Source organism: Candoia aspera, chromosome 4 (genome assembly GCF_035149785.1).
Source record: "Candoia aspera isolate rCanAsp1 chromosome 4, rCanAsp1.hap2, whole genome shotgun sequence".
NCBI lineage: Eukaryota > Metazoa > Chordata > Lepidosauria > Squamata > Boidae > Candoia > Candoia aspera.
Window position 1 is genome coordinate 112300699 of NC_086156.1, and position 16671 is coordinate 112317369.

General features: G+C 41.9%; 1 gene segment (V, D, J or C); it reads left to right on the forward strand.

Moving 5' to 3' along the window:
* Window positions 1-10361, forward strand: part of LOC134497132 (immunoglobulin heavy variable 3-23-like) — a 140558-nt gene extending 130197 nt beyond the window's left edge. The window contains 3 exon segments of the V gene segment in view: window positions 2708-2711; window positions 5713-5830; window positions 10344-10361. Coding sequence covers window positions 2708-2711; window positions 5713-5830; window positions 10344-10361 — 140 coding nt within the window.
* The last annotated feature ends 6310 nt before the right edge of the window (window positions 10362-16671 follow it).

Consider the following 16671-nt stretch of genomic DNA (forward strand, 5'->3'; position numbering starts at 1 on the left):
CCCCTTTGGCTGTGATTACTTGGATTCTGGTTTTGCAACTTGGCCATGAAAGTGCAATTGGACGGTGGCTTATAATGGTGCCCTAAGGCTTGGTCTCCATTCAGTTGTGTTGTGTTTCTTCAACGAATGTGGTCAGGGGAACCACTGAGGAGCAAACTGCCTGAACTCACACGTGCCATCCTTTTCATGGTCAGTCTCTCACGTGGCTGTTTAAATAATTCTCAATGCATATTTTCCTCCTCTTAGATTAAAATGCTATCCTGAACTGCAGTGATTATATCAGATCTCCCTTTACTAACTCCCTTATTCCATAGTAAAAATAATAATAATTAATTAATAATAATAATAATAATAGTAGTAGTAGTAGTAGTAGTAGTAGTAATGCATGACTGTCTTGATTATTTTTTGGTCTGGACAGTTACTGTATTTGAAATCATATGTGTCCATAAAAATAAATGTTTATGTCAATGCCCTGAGGGACACTTTTATCCCAAGTGATATGTAAATTGAGGCAAAATTGCCTCTTTAAAGGAGCCCCAAGGTTCCCCTTGTCAGGCTACACACACCAACACAAAGTTGGTGCACTTTCACAAATCCTTTCTTATCAATTCCCCTCATTTCTTTTGAGGGAGCAAAAATGAACCTGTGGCTGACCTTGGTTTCCTTCCAGCGGTCCTCAGAGGTAATTGTTTCCACACTATTCAGTTTCTTCCCATGTGTGTTGCTTGCATACAGGAGATTTCACCAAAACACCTTTCTCTGAAGGTGCCCAGTCAGAGGGCCAGTTGGTGGAGTCTGGAGGGAATGTGAGAAGGCCTGGAGAGTCCCTCCGTGTCTCCTGCCAAGCCTTTGGTTTCGATTTTGGGAACTATTACATGCACTGGGTGAGACAGGCCCCTGGAAAAGGGCTGGAATGGGTGGCATGGATAAGTTACGATTCCAGTACTATTAACTACTCGGACAAAGTGAAAGGACGCTTCACCATCTCCAGGGACAACTCCAAAAGCCAACTCTATCTGCAAATGAACAGCCTGAAGCCGGTGGACTCGGCAGTCTATTACTGTGCGGGAGACACAGTGAGAGGAAATGAGTCGGAAGCCTGGCAAAAACCTTCCCTTCTGTAGAGCTGGTCTCCAGGTTGATTCAGTCAATAGTATAGTGTAAAAGTAATATTATAGAGTATAGCAAAGTAATAATAGGTAACACTCTATGATATTGTCTCTTTAGTAATATAGACTATGAGACAGGATATTAATTTATAGCCCTAGAGAACACTGACATAGAAATTTGTAAGTTTCACGTTTGTATTTAGATATGTTTTGTTTGTTTCCTTAAAATAAAACATCACCCCACCCCATACAGGGAGAGCCAGGCTGGTCTAGTGGTTAAGGAAACGGGCTAGAATCCAGGAGGCCATGAGTTCTCGCCCCGCCTGAGGCCGGACAGCCAGATGGGTGACCGGCCCAACCCACCTCATAGGGTTGCTGTTGTAGGGAAAATAGGAGGAGGAGGGAGTGTTTGGTATGATCACTGCCTTGAGTTATTAATAAAAATACTAAAAACAAAAGCATGACAGAAAATGAATGAATGAAATGAATTAAGTTAAAAACTCCAATTGTCATAGGATCTGCTGCTTTGGGGGGATCTTTTGAGCCTGAGGCAATCAAATTGGGAATAGTTTAAAAAGAACCCATGACAGGTACAAGAAGGAAATATTAGGGCAAGAGAATGTACTAGGAAGCTTTTATATATATATATGTAGATAAACGTTAAAATTTCTTGAGAGGTACAAATAGGGACTCATTACCTCCATTTCTTCCTTGATGAATATTTCAGTTCATTCCCATTTGGTTCTCTGAAAACCACCAAGTCTCCTCAGTTAAATTCTTTTCTATATGTTGCTCATTTGTCATCCCTTCTATATTAATATATATTCAATTCTCTTAATCCTGACACTCCCTCGCCACCGCCGGGAAGAGCCAAGAAACCAAAACTTTGGGAATTGAAGAGACCCTCTCCCAGAGGCCTCCTGGGTCCGTTGAGTTTGGACTCTCTTCCTGCCTTTGGTCGCCGCCTGGCAGTTCCTGCTGCCACCCCCTCCCCACCCAGGGAGGCCTCCACCTGCCATCCCCTCCACTAACTTCCGGCTGGGGGGAAGATTGGAATTGCTCAGCCTCTTTGCTCAACAGGAAAGTTAAATGGAAAATAAATATTGAAATAACTCCTATGGTCTCACCTTGTAGTTTTTGATCTGTGATGAAGGAAAATCAGCCCCTCAACTTCCAGGTGGCAATGCTAGATATCTATTTAATCAAATGTAGCCCTGTTCTTTATCCCAGGTACGAATAATTCAACACTCCTGTCTTGACTCCTATAAGGACTTGCCCAAAACCTCAAAATTCATTAAAAAAAAATCCATATTATGTGAATGGATAGTGTATCTCTTTTATCCAAAATGATATATAAATTCAGGTATGATAGAAGATTGTCCCTTGCTTTTCATGCATTTCTTGCATTCCAATTGGGAGAGGACAAAGTGATTGATTATCTTTCTCAGCCATTTGGCAAAAGGTTGGTTATAAACAGATTTCTTGATTTTGTGACGTATGGACCTTCAACGATTGTGCTGCGGATATCATTCTCAATAGCTTAGTCTACATCACATGAACTTTTATCGTAAAATGTCCAGAGATGCTCTTCAAGTGAGGTGGGTGATGATGAAAGCTGAAATATAAATGAATATAAATAAAAAGTCTACTTTTATTGGCACTCCATATTTATAGAAAAATCTCCCATCCTTTTTCTTTTGAAATCACCTAGGCCCTCCCTCTCTGTCTCTTAAGAAGCCATTAAATCAGTCTTGTTGGGTGCTTGACAATCTTAGTGTCAAGAACTTAAATGACACATAAACCATTACTTGTTTTTTCTCTCATGTCCTGACATTATAGGCTTTCCTGAAAGAACTTGCCCATAATTTCAAAATAGTTTCAAAGGAATCCAAAGACATTTGTAATACTTTCTTATTCTGAAGTGTATATATGGATGGATTTAGCAAAGGTGTCATCACAATGTGAAAAGGCGCCACACCTTTGTAGAAGCCAGAGGAAAGGATTTTCCCTGGGAGAAGGTACATGAAAATGGAAAATCCATTAAATTAACTCTGGATGGTTTTTATGGTGTATGGTTGTATTTTGGTTTTTTTACTTGTTTTTCCTTGGATTATAGTTTTTACGGGATGTGAGCCACTGAGAGTTGCTTAGAGGAGATGGGCAGCCATATAATAATAATAATAATAATAATAATAATAATAATAATAATAATAATAATAATAATAATATAAAGCAGCTGCCAATCCTAATTCCTATGAGCAAATCTAGCATGAAAGAAGAACGGAGAACCCCTGCCTCACTGGCTAACCGGGTTGGTTTTCTTTTGACCATTTGCTAATTGTGGAAAATTAAGCGAAGGGGGGGGGGATGACAGGAGATAAAGAAAAGACAATGAGAATTATACTGCTATTAAATAGAAAGCAAAACTGGTACCTAGCAGATTTGGAGGAAAATCCCTCCAATTATATATTCCTCCAGGTCTCATGCTTATCAGAACCACAGTCATCCATAATAAATCATTGATAGATGTTGAGAAGAATTGATAAGAACTATTATCATATCAAAAGAAAACAAAAATGGAATGGAGCAGATTTTGACAAATGAGAAACCCTCCCAACCCGGTCTGCCTAGAGAAAAATGAGGGTGAGGGAAACCTGGGCAGCCCTGCTTCCATCAGTCTAGAACAGCCTCCTTTGGTTGGAGATTGGGGGACAGGTCAAAGGGATGGATAGGGGTGTCAGGGATGGCTTCTTTTAGATGACCTCAGTGGCCTGTCCCAGTTCATTTCTTCCATGATTTGATGAGATATATGGACATAAATAAGAATCCCCCATGCACAGATAATACACTCTGTCATTATGAACCATCAGAAGGGATTTCCTCTCAGGCAATAAAAGAGCGGATTTGGATTTTTGAGATCTAGTCCTGCCTTAGCCACAAAAGCTGTCTGGGTGACCTTGGGCCAGTCACTCCCTCTCAGCCCAGCTCACCTCACAGGGTTGCTGTTGTGGGGAAAAGAGGAGGAGGAAGGAGTATTAGGTGTGTTTGCTGCCTTGAGTAATTTATAACAATAATAAGGGCAGGACAATAGATAGATAGATAGATAGATAGATAGATAGATAGATAGATAGATAGATAGATAGATAGATAGATAGATAGATAGATAGATAGATAAATTTATATCTAGATCTGCTTAGATCTCATGGAGATCTTTCATTTCTTCTCAACCTCACTTACCATTCCTGAATGCAAGAATCTCCTGGGAAAGTTATGTAGATGCCTCCCCTCCTCATGTTTTCCACCAGGGGGCAGTGTTGCCACACGGAATCACTTTCCATATGTGTGGGGAAGGGGAGTGGGAGGGGAACAAAGGAAGGGTCTACAGGCCTTGTCTCACTTCGGAGGCATCATTACATTTACTCTCATTTTCCTGAGAGACCACTGAAGGCAATTCAGAGAAATTTAACATCCCAAGAGATTACATTCCTCACCATGAAGCGACAACTGAGTTGAGAACAGATGGGCTTTGCTAAATATAGAACAGACTGAATTGTTTGGAAAATGAAAAGTCATTTATTTCTGTTTCTCAGGCCACGGATTAAGTGAAGGAGAGCAAGTTTTTTGAGTCTTAGTATGAATTAACTCTGGGCAGTTGAAAACAGTTAAGAAGACCATAAAAATGGCCACCCAAAAACCTCCCAATATTTGTAATCAGTATGGCTGCTGAGTTAAAAACCAAACCATTAAGAAACATTATACAGGCTTCCAACGATTTATATTCCAACTTTGAGACTTGGATGTGTATGAAAAATTGATCTGTGGCCTATTCATTGGGCCTTATGGCTTGGTCTGCATTGACTTAATTTTGGTTTCTTCCAAAGAACGTGGTCAAGGGAACAACTGTGGAGCAACCATCCTGAACTCCGATGTGCCATCCTCTTTATTTACGGACTGTAACATGGCTATTTCAGGAAATTTCAATGCCCGATTTCTTTCTGTTGCCTTAAAACCCTTACATTAAGTGAGAAGCATCTGTCAGAAGCTTTAATTATTCCAGTGTAAAGCTGCCCTTTCTTCTATGTCCCATGTGTGAAAGGTGTGTTGAGATAAATCTATACCTCAATGCCCCGAGGGGCACTTTTATGCTGAGCAATATGGAAATCAGGCCACAATTTCCCCTTTAAAGGAGCCCCAGAGTGTCTCTTTTCAGGCTACACCCACCAACACAAAGTTTGTGCCCCTTCCTGAATCCTTTCCTGTCAATTCTCCTCTTTCTTTAACGGGAGCAAAAATGATTCTGTGGCTGAATTTGGTTTCCTTACTAGCAGTCCTCAGAGGTAATTGGTTCCCTCCTATTCAGGTTCTTTCCATTTTAATTCTTGCATAAAGGAGAGCTCATTAAAACAACTTTTATTTTAGGTGTCCTGTCAGAGGCCCAGCTGGTGGAGTCCGGAGGGGACGTGAGGAGGCCTGGAGAGTCCCTCCATCTCTCCTGCCAAGGCTCTGGGTTCAACTTCGGGGGCTATTGGATGAGCTGGGTGAGACAGGCCCCTGGAAAAGGACTGGAGTGGGTGGCATACATAAGCTCTGGTTCTGGTTCCAGTACTTACTACTCGGACAAAGTGAAGGGACGCTTCACCATCTCCAGGGACAACTCCAAAAGCCAACTCTATCTGCAAATGAACAGCCTGAAACTGGAGGACTCGGCAGTCTATTACTGTGCGAGGGACACAGTGAGAGGAAGTGAGTCTGAAGCCTGGCAAAAACCTTCCCTTGGTCACAGCTGCTCTGCAAGACAGCTCAGCAGCAAATGGCTGGATTTTCCCAGGAGACTTGAGAGGGAGCTGAGAAAGCTGCCTGAGTGCCAAGAGGAACAAAGAACTGATCTTGGCCTGGGCATTCAGGGATCTGTTCTCCTTTTGGATAGGAAGAAAATGGCAAATCTCACTACAGAATATAAATTGAATAGTGTCTTTTCTTTTTTTTTATCCTCCTTAAAGACAGCAAAGGGAAATTGTTCTCATGTTCTGCTCTCAAAAAGTATCAGGAAATACAGAATTGATTCAGTAATTAGAACTCTTCATTCTTTTATTGGTTTTGAAATTCAACCCTCATTTACTCTTTCTTGAGATGCAGATCTTCCCCTCTCCCTCTTTATGTGCATTTGTTTCTGTGTCTATATATCTTCTCTCCCTCTCCATAGATGTACTACATATATGTACACACACAGACACACACACATCAACGCATACAGAAACATATAGGCATTTGAAAGTTTAAATACATTTACAATCATTTTCCTCTGATAGCAGTCAAAATGTAGTAATAAAATAAGGATGCTGCAAGGCCTGCCAGAGTCTGACACCAAGGAAGGGGGCAGAAGTCAGAAAACAAGGCCTAAAAACATCAGGCCAAGGGTAGCCTAAATGCGGTCGTGTTATAATACTTAGAATAGCAAAGGAACGTAGCTCGGGGGTTTCAAGTCAGTTCCAGGGAAAGTCATGTTCTAGGTGGTTTAGGAAAATTGCCTCCCCACCTGCCGTCCTCCCCAGTAAGTTCCGGGTGGGAGAAAGGCTGGAATCGCTCAGCCTCTTTGCTCGAAAGGGAAATTAAATGGAAAATAAATATTGAAATAACTCCTATGGTCTCACCTTGTAGTTTTCGATCTGTGATTTATGAAAACCAACACCAGAACCTCCACATCGGAATGCAAGGTTTTTATTTATAAAATGTAACCTTGCTCTATATCTTAGATAAGAATTATTCAACATGCCTGTCTTGACACCTATTAGGAATTTCCCAAAATTTTAAGAAAATCCATATTATGTGAATGGATAGTGTATCTCCTTTATTCAAAATTATATATAAATTTAGGGATGATAGAAGATTGTCCCTTAGTTTTCATGCATTTCTTGCATTCCAACTGGCAGAAGGCAAAGTGATTTGTAAAATGTTCCTTCCCTTTGTGAACATTTACAACATACATTAGAAACGTTTTTATACAATTTTGCATATTTTTGTTGGGTAAGTTTCCATCTGTAGATAATTTTGTACAAGTTTTTCAATAAATGATAACACAAAGTAAATTTTAAACGCTTTGTCCACATCGTTTCCCAGTTATCTAAAAAAATGTTATATCCAAAATTTCTTGCCCAATTAATCATACACTCTTTGACCTGTTCATCTCCTTGATTTAATTATAATAACATTTTCTACATCTTTGTCATAATATGCTCATTATTTATATATAACTTTTTTTTGATCTATGTTTTTTCTTTTTTAAATTTATATATTTTTTTATCTCATTTAAATCGTTCATTTAACTGCATATATGTGAACCAATGACACCAGTGTCCTTCTCCTTCTATTTCTTCTCTTGTTTTTAGCCTAGGTGTATCTTGTTCATATTTGATTATATCTTTATAATTTAACCATTTTATCTTATCATCTAAACTTTCCCTCCTTGCAAAAGCTTCTTGTGGCGATATCCACACTGGTATGTTTGGTAATAATCTACTGTTATATTTATCCCAAACCCTCAATAATACTTTTCTAATAGTACCATTTCTCAATTCTTTGTTCATTTTTGTTTTTTTCATTCCAAATAGATGCAGCCACCCACATCTGAGTTCATGTCCCTCTCGCTGTAGAAGGTTTGGATTTTCTAACGTTAACCATTCTCTTATCCACAGAAAGCAACAGGCTTCAAAGTACAATTTAAGATCTGGTAACCCCAACCCTCCTCTTTCTTTAGCATCTTGTAATAATTTAAATTGACTGCCCTTCTTTTTCCTTGCCAAATAAAAATTGAGATATCTTTTTGCCATACTTTAAATTTATTTCATTAATTAGAGTTGGTAATGTTTGGAAAAGAAATAGAATCTTCGGTAATACATCCATTTTGATTACGGATATCTTTCCGAGCAAAGATCGTTGTAATTTTCGCCACCTTTCCGTATCAATTTTTATTTCCTTCCAAATTTTCCCATGATTCTTTTGAAATAATATTTATATTATTTGTTGATGATATTACTCCTAAGTATCTAATCTTTTTTTCTATTGTAAAACCTGAATTAGTTATTAAAGTTTCTTCTTGTTTTTGAGTCATGTTTGTCATGCACTGCCTACCGCAGAGTAAAACACTGACGCTGATTCATATGAGAGCAGGTTCAGGTTTATTTCTTACGTAGTATCAGTAGCGAAAAAAGCTGAGAGTGAGGAGAGCGCGCCGGTGCGGGGTTTAAATACCCCGCGCCGGTCAGCGCCCCCTCACCCTGGGTTACGTCATCCCCCCTTTGTCCTGCATGCTGTCTTGCCGGTAGGTGAAGGGTTGCAAGGCCCCAGCGGGTGCCCCGGGATCGCCCATCATCGGTTTCCTCATTCAGCCGGTGATTGCTGTCAGCTGGGCGATCTCTGTGCGCTTAGGCTAACAGCTTGGGTGTGCCTCGCGATCCGCCTAGCCTTTGTCTTTTCTTCTCTCTCTTTTGTGTTTTGATGGCTGCATGCTCCGGCTAGGGTCTGTGGCTGTTGTTGTGCGTGCTATGCTTATCTTGAGCCCCTTCCTCTGTTTCCTCGTTATTGTCATGTGTGCCGTTGTGCTGATGTCTTCAGCTCAACGGCACTCATGATATGTTTTACCTAACATTTTCGTTTTTTGTTTATTTACCTTAAATCCTGCCACTCTCCAAATTCCTCTAATTTCTTAAACAAATGTTCTATAGAACCTAGGGGATTTGTAATATGTGTACTAGGTCATCTTCAATTGCTTTTAATTTATAAATCTGTTTTTTTTTTAATTTTTATTCCTTTTATTTGACCATCCCCTATTATATCTCTACTCAGGGCTTCTAGGACTAGAATAAATAAGAGAGGTGATAGGGGGCATCCCTGTCTCGTTCCTTTTTCTATTTTGCAATTATCTGTCAATTCGTCATTCAGTATAATCTTAGCTCTATGTGTTGTCTATGTTGCTTCAATCCCTTTCACAAATGATTTCCCAAATTTCATTTTCTCTAAAACTTTAATCATAAAACACCAGGTCAGATTGTCAAATGCTTTTTCAGCATCTTAAAATATTGAAGCTATTTGACAGTCGTTATGAAGTTGTTCATATTCCAAAATGTCGATGACGGTTCATAGATTAACTTTCAAATGTCTTTTTGGCAAAAAACCACTATGATCTTGATCAATAATTTCTTGTAGAATTGTTTTTAGTCTTTCTGCTAATATTGAAGTAACATTTTTCTAGTCATTATTTAACACTGATACTCGTCTATAATTTTTGGTTAGAGTTGTGTCTTGTCCTTCCTTTGGCATAAGTGTTATTTTATCTTCAATCCATCTCTCTGGGATTTTTGATCCATATATAATCCAATTCATTAAATCTCTAAATGGGTTTATCATTTGTTCTATAAAGTGTTTGTAGTATCCTGACAATATATCATCAGGTCCCAGTGTTTTTCCTATTTTGATTTTCTTTACAGCTTTTATTATTTCCTGATTTGATATTGGACTGTTAATTACCACTTCTTGAGTTTGTGAGAGTTTGGGAAGATTTTGCTTATTTAAATATTCCTCAATTTTATCTAATTAAATTTCATGTTTTTCATATAAGTGTGAAAAAAAAATATATAAAATGCTTTTTTGATTCTTTTATTACCAACTAAGTCTTCATTATTTTCCCTGATTTTAATAATCATTTTATTCTCCCTATCTTTCCTTATTTTATAAGCCAGCCATTTTCCTGGTTTATTATCAAATTCAAAGTCTCTTTGTTTTGCATACCTTAATTTCATTTCTATTTCCTTTGTTGTCAGCAGCAAAATTTGTTGCTGTAATAATGAAATTATTACACAGCCCTAATTCTTACAAGCCCTGATTCATTCCCCACCTCTCTCACTGGACCTGTTTTGGTCTTCTGGAGCTCAGTAACTTCTTCCTACCTCCCTTCTCCAATTAGAATACAGGCATCTCCTTGGAGGGTTAAGCCTTCTGCCTCATCTTCTCCAGTTTTCCACTAGGGGGCACTGATGGTCTGCAAAGTCCCCCTGAATATGGAGCCAGTAGAAAGGGTGTATTCAGAGGGGATGACCCTTCTGAGGATGATCATTTCCACCATTTTTGGATGAAAACTCAATGCAATTATAGCTCCCTCTACAAGAGAAAATTTTACAATAATTTTAAAAATTTCCTATGGGGAAGGTTCTGATAATTAATTCCAAACTCTTATTTCAGATCCATCTGTACCCTTAGACCATCTGTAACCATCACCAATTTTACACTAAGGAACACTGGGTGTCCTTTCAAAGGTGCCATCTGTGGCTTGAGCAAAATGATGGTGATTCCCTTTTCTCCCAGAGGGCTAAACCTGCTGGAGACTGCTGTGTTGTGGCCTCGTCATGAGGAGCCACTGTCTGGAGGACATGTGGGTGATCTCAAGTCGTCTCCTTATCCAGAGAGGAATTATGAAGAGTCGGTCTACACGCCCACTATTCACTCCACTCTGGTCCTCAGTTCACCATCTCTTCCCTGGAAGTTCCCACACACTTTTACCTCCCATAATCTCCCAATCTGTCTTGCCTGTTAGGACAAAAGAATAAGTGTCTCCAGATAGGAAAAAAGTGCTTTTGAGAACCTAATGTATATCTAAGTGGGGGATATAATGTATTTCACCAAGATCTAATTCATTATAAAATTAACCTTTGTGATTCTGTGTCCATTTTCCAGCCATCTACAATAGAGCATAGCAGGTGGAATGAAAGGACAAAGATAAATGCAATCCTTTGTTTCCTCTACTTCCATAACAGAGGGATTTATTTTGTGTATATGCTACCTGAGAAGAAGAAATCAGCCCTCTAGTAAGAACTTTAGGACTCTTTTGTTATAGGTGTCAAATCAGAAAGTTTGCTGCAGGGAAATGGAAAATTATTTAATATGGCCTGAAGATTCCAATTTCAACTTCACTCTTTGCAATGTGATCGGGGTGAGCCTGGACTCAGATAAAATCTGGATTGGGTATCATCATTCAATATCCTGGAAGCAGGTAGGAAATCAAACTTTTAATCAATTGTTCTAAAGATCTAAACTGTGCAATACACATTCCATATATTCAGGAATTATCTGCCTGAGAGGCAGAGATTCATCAAAGTATCCAGACTACCAAGGCCATCTACCAAGAAGCTCTGCTTCTCTTTTATCCTGAAGTGTATGTTAATGCAGAGACACCTTTCCTCTTTATATGCCTCCTTCTCCTCCCTCCTCAAGCTGTAGCTAGAGGTCCAGAGCCAGACTGCCTGGAACTTCTTCTCTGACACACTGAGAAAGGAAAATGATCCTTCTGGTCCAACTCATTTCCCTTTTAGCAGCCTTCCAAGGTAATGGTTCTTCCATCCAGAGATGGAAGCTAAAGGGCTCTTATATGGTAGAAAGTAATGGATAAAGTCTGCATATTAATATTTCCTTTCCAGATGTCCAAATGGAGCTGAGGCAGGTGGAATCTGGAGGGGATATAAAAAGAGCTGGAGAATCCCTCTGTCTCTCCTGCAAAGCTTCAGGTTTCACCTTCGGCAGCGATGAGCTGAGCTGGGTGAGACAGTCTCCAGGAAACAAATGGAATGAGTTGGGAGGATAGAGGATGAATTAAATTGAAGGTGCGGGGAACCTGTCCATCTACAGTCAGAAGGAGGGAGCAATGGCAGAAAGAGAGCACACTACAAGGTCTGACAATGGCTGAAATAAGACCTGCGGTTGTAACTGTGACTTGCCTCCTTCTTCTGCTGCTTCCATGAGGCTAAAGCAGAGATTAAACAGCAGTGGTCCTAGATGCAATGAAGGAGGGATAAAGAGGCTCTTAAAAGGATAGAAACAGTTGTCTCAATAGTAATTTAATATATAGCAAATAAGAAAGGGTAATATGTTATGCTATGTCTCATGCTAGTGAAAACCATACTTAGCCAATGAAGCTAAATGGAGATGATAAAGAAGTCAATGTAAAAAATTATTCCCCTGCAATATGCCACAAACCTCAGAAAGGAGAGGTGAGGAGAGGAGAGGAGAAGAACTAACTGCCGATCCCTTTTTCTATGAGGAAAGCCAGGATGGATGAAAGATGCATCACTGGCTAAAACAATCTTGATCTTCTTTTGACTGATTGATAATTCTGAAAAAAAATCAAGGACAAAAAATTAACTTACTGTCATAGATGCAACGGATGGAAAGCAACGATAAGGAGGAAGATCACCCTTTATTGCAAGCATCGATCATCATGTTCCAGTTCATAGAAGAAAGAGGGATGAAGGAAAGGTGAGGGGTGTTGCCTGCGGAGTGGGAAATTCCAAGGCTCTGACTCGCTGGGGGGTTCCTTTGGCCTCAAGGGGGTCAAACCAGGTTTAATCCTTGCTAAGGAAAGGAGGAAGGATGACACACAGTATTTTCAAAGGGGGGAGGAGCACTGGGAATTGCTCTTTGTTTCCATGTTAACAAGTGGTGCAATGTTGGAGGTTAGATGCATGCCTTCAACAGAGGATGCAACATCTGTGGTTTTCTGACCAGATACATTGCCACACTTCCCTTAGAAGGCCCACTATAGGGCCATTGCAAGTCTTCAGTGACTTTGGTTGGTTTTGCCTCTGTGAGCAATACTCCTTTTTTTCTTGCCTGAGAGGATGAATGGGAGTTTCATTTACGGAAATGGGAAGAGATTTTGGAGAAATAAAGGAATGGAGCAAAAGATAAAATAATGTTTTACTCCATGTCTCATCGGAATGATAACCAGAGTGATCCAATAACAGTTAATGACAGGAGATGCAGAAGCAACACTTAGAATGAATTATCCTATCAAAAAGAACACAGAACTAGTAAAGAGCCGATTGTGTCAAATGTTGCATCTTTGCAGGTCTGTTTACCTAGAGTAAAATGAGGAGGAGGGGTGAAGAGGGCAGGGTTGCCTCAATCTGCTTCAAATAATGTCTCATAGTTGGTGTTCTACAGAGAGGATCTGGCTGACCACCTGATAGGGATGGTTTGCAATGGATTAGCTAGATGGTGCTTCGCAATTCATTTACTCCATGATTTGATGTGACACCAGGGAAAAAAAAATATGTATCCTCCCTGTACAGAAAATGCAATCAGTCATAGAGTAAGACTTCAAAAGGAATTTTCTATCCGGTAACAAAATGTCATGTTCATCGTTCCAATGGTTTGCATACAACGTAACGTTTTGCATGTCATGTTCCTGATCCGTGTCTATCTCCTGCGGGGTGGAGAATTCCAGCCCTGCCAGGCTGTTATCTTTCTGTTACTCTGAAGGAATGTGTGTTTGGGTTATGACATGTATTCAAGGTTACTTTCCCAGGCAGATGTGTGATGTTTGCCAATGCTGGGAGGGGGTGGTTTCGATGTTGGGAGGGGGGCGGGATCGGCTTGGAGGCGAGGGGTTTTAGTTTCTATTTGGTGCGCTTTTGCTTATTCTCAGCTTTCTTCCTATTTGCATACTATCCTTTCAATAAATCAGTTTTATTCACTAAACACTGGTGAGACTGACTTCGTTGGGATAAGGCAATCATTACATAAAGCTGAGAATCATCAAAGAAATTTACCCCGCTAGCCCCTAGCCAGGTTACCTGTGACGGGGAGCGCTAGCAATGTCTGTACTACGAGAAGCCGAGTGGATTGAAGAGGAGCCGGACACCACGATGGTGCGGGTGGCCCGGAGCGCCCGCGTGGAGATTGCAGCCCGCCGGGAACAGCTGGGGCTACAACCCGGTGAGCAGTTGGTAACATCAGAAATGACGGGCACGTCAGGGGCCGAATATAGAAAGGGGGACGAGGACAAGGACTCCGCTGTAGGGGAGGCCCAAGAGGTTCAGAAACCAGGACCTCCGTTGTCACCTACAGTGGTAGTGGTAACTGGTGCGGCTGAAGAATCAGTCACCCCCACGTGAATGAAGGCTTTAGAGGAGAAGTTGGAGTCTTTGGCGGTGATGCTAAAAGAAAGCCGTGGGAAGTCGGTGTCAGCTGAGGGAAGACGAAGGGGCGCTAGGGAGCAGAACGCTAACCCGGAGTCACCACCCCCATCTCCACGGAGAAGAGGTTGGACTCGGTTCCGACAGTCAGCGACAGGGAGGAGGACCCTAGACGTGACTGGAAAAGCCGAATGTCTGGAGGCAGTAAGACCCCCCCCCCTTTCCTGTGAAGTTTGACGGTGATCCTACAAAACTGTCTTTCTTCATTACTAATGCTAATAGCGACATGGAGGATTGGGAGCAGAGCTTCCGCTCCGAGAGGGGGAAAATCAATGCCATTGCAAATAGGCTGAAGGGGAGGGCGGCGGATTGGTACGTCCAGCTGTGTCAAGCAGAGGCCCCAGAGCTGGAAGACATCGAGGAGTTCCTGTGGGTGCTAAAACAACACTTTGAGGACCCTCTGGCACAAGAAAGGGTGAAACAGGCTCTGAAGAATCTGGCCCAAGGGTCGCTTTCAGTGGCAGACTACGCGTTAGAATTCAAAGCACTGGCCGGACAAGTTGAGGATTGGTCCCAGTCAACCCTAGTAGAGATGTTTAAAGATGGGCTGGAAACTGAGGTCCTTCGGTGGGCTCTGGGGCGTGATGACCCAAAGACTTTGTATGGGTGGATTCAACTAGCTGGCAGCGCTGAAAACGCCCTGGAAACCTTTGCACATTGTAAGGCGGTGAAGCAAAGCAAAACCATCAAAAGCGCTCGCGCTCCGATCTCTTCAGGACGACACAGCCAGCGTGCATGGGAAGAGGAGAGGGAGCGTCGTTTTGCTAAGGGGAAATGTCTGCGCTGTGGGAAGGAAGGGCACCGGGTGGCGGCATGCCCAAAAAGACGAGCTGAGGATCGCCCAGCTAAACCGGCTGGGAAATCGCTATACCTACCAAGGAAGATGAAAGCCGCCCTGGCCGACGAGGAACCTGAAGGCATCCCCTTTTTTGGAGAAGAGAGGGGACAGGAGACCGAGGAGCTGGCGGGAAACGCCAGCCACCTGCTTTGAAGGGCGCCGTGGGGCAGGTGGAAGAAGAAGAAGATGGGCACGACCATGTTTCGGTGAGTGGGGATTTCCCTACCCTGACCGTTAGAGTGAAGTTGGGGTCCAGCACCCAAACCATAGAACTGTGGGCCATGGTTGATTCGGGGTGTTCACGGTCCTTGATGCACCCCGACGTGATTACTGCGTTGGGGTTACCCACGTTCCCTTTAAAGCGGCCGATAATCTTTACCCAGTTGGACGGGACCATGGCAGGGGGGAAACCAGTTACCCACACTACCGGTATGGTTGCCTTGCAAATGGGCAGCCATTGGGAAAAATTACCGTTTATTGTGGCACCGGTAGGGGGACCTTTGGTCATCTTGGGGATGCCCTGGTTTGTACAGCAAAATCCCTCCATAAACTGGGTGCATCGAACGGTGATGTTCGCAGATGGATTTTATAAAGCCCCTGCGGAAGACCAACTAGATGACAATGGGGTGGGACAGGCAGCAACCACTTCTCTGCAAGTCCTTGAGCCGCTGGAAGGGCTGCTGGAGCAATACCAGGACTTTGCCGATGTGTTTGGTGAAAAAGAGGTGGATCGGCTGCCGCCTCATCGCAAAACTGACTGTGCCATAGAATTTGTTCCTAATGTGAAATTGCCTAGTCCAAAAATTTATTCTATGACCCAGAAGGAGCTGGCAACACTACGAGAGTTCATTGACAAAAATCTAGCTAGGGGTTTCATTGAACCGGCCAGCTCTCCAGTAGGCACACCTGTACTGTTTCGACCAAAGAAGGATGGCACTTTGAGACTGTGTACAGATTTCTGTGGGCTCAATGCAGTATCAATATTAAATAAATATCCTTTGCCCCTGATAAAGGACATGCTAACACATCTGGCAAAGGGGAAAATATTCTCTAAGCTGGACTTGAGGGAGGCATATTTCCGTATTCGCATACGGGAGGGGGATGAATGGAAAACTGCGTTTAATTGTCCTTTGGGTGCTTTTCAATATAAAGTGCTGCCATTTGAATTGGCGGGGGCGCCAGGGGTTTTTATGCAACTTATCAATGAGGTCTTGCATGACCACCTATTTAAAGGGGTATTGGTGTATTTAGATGATGTTTTAATATATACTGAAATGATGGAGGAACATATATATCTAGTCAGACAAGTTCTGAGCAAACTGAGAAAGGCAGAATTGTATGCTAAACTGTCAAAATGTGCATTTCATAAGTCACAAATTGATTATCTGGGCTATCGGATTTCCGATAAGGGAATTGAAATGGATCCCGCTAAAATTGAAGCCATTTTGGCATGGGAGCCGCCACGTACGCATAAGCAGCTCCAAAGTCTCCTTGGATTTGCGAATTTTTATCGGCCTTTCATCCAGGGGTTCGCGGAAATTGCGCTAACCCTCACTGAGTTGCTCAAAACTAAAGGTTTGGGGGACACACGGAGGGTGAAAAATCCAGGAGCACTCCTAAAATGGACACCCGCATGCCAGAGGGCTTTTCAGACCCTTAAACAGCTGTTTACATCCGAACCCATTCTGCAGCATCCTGATCC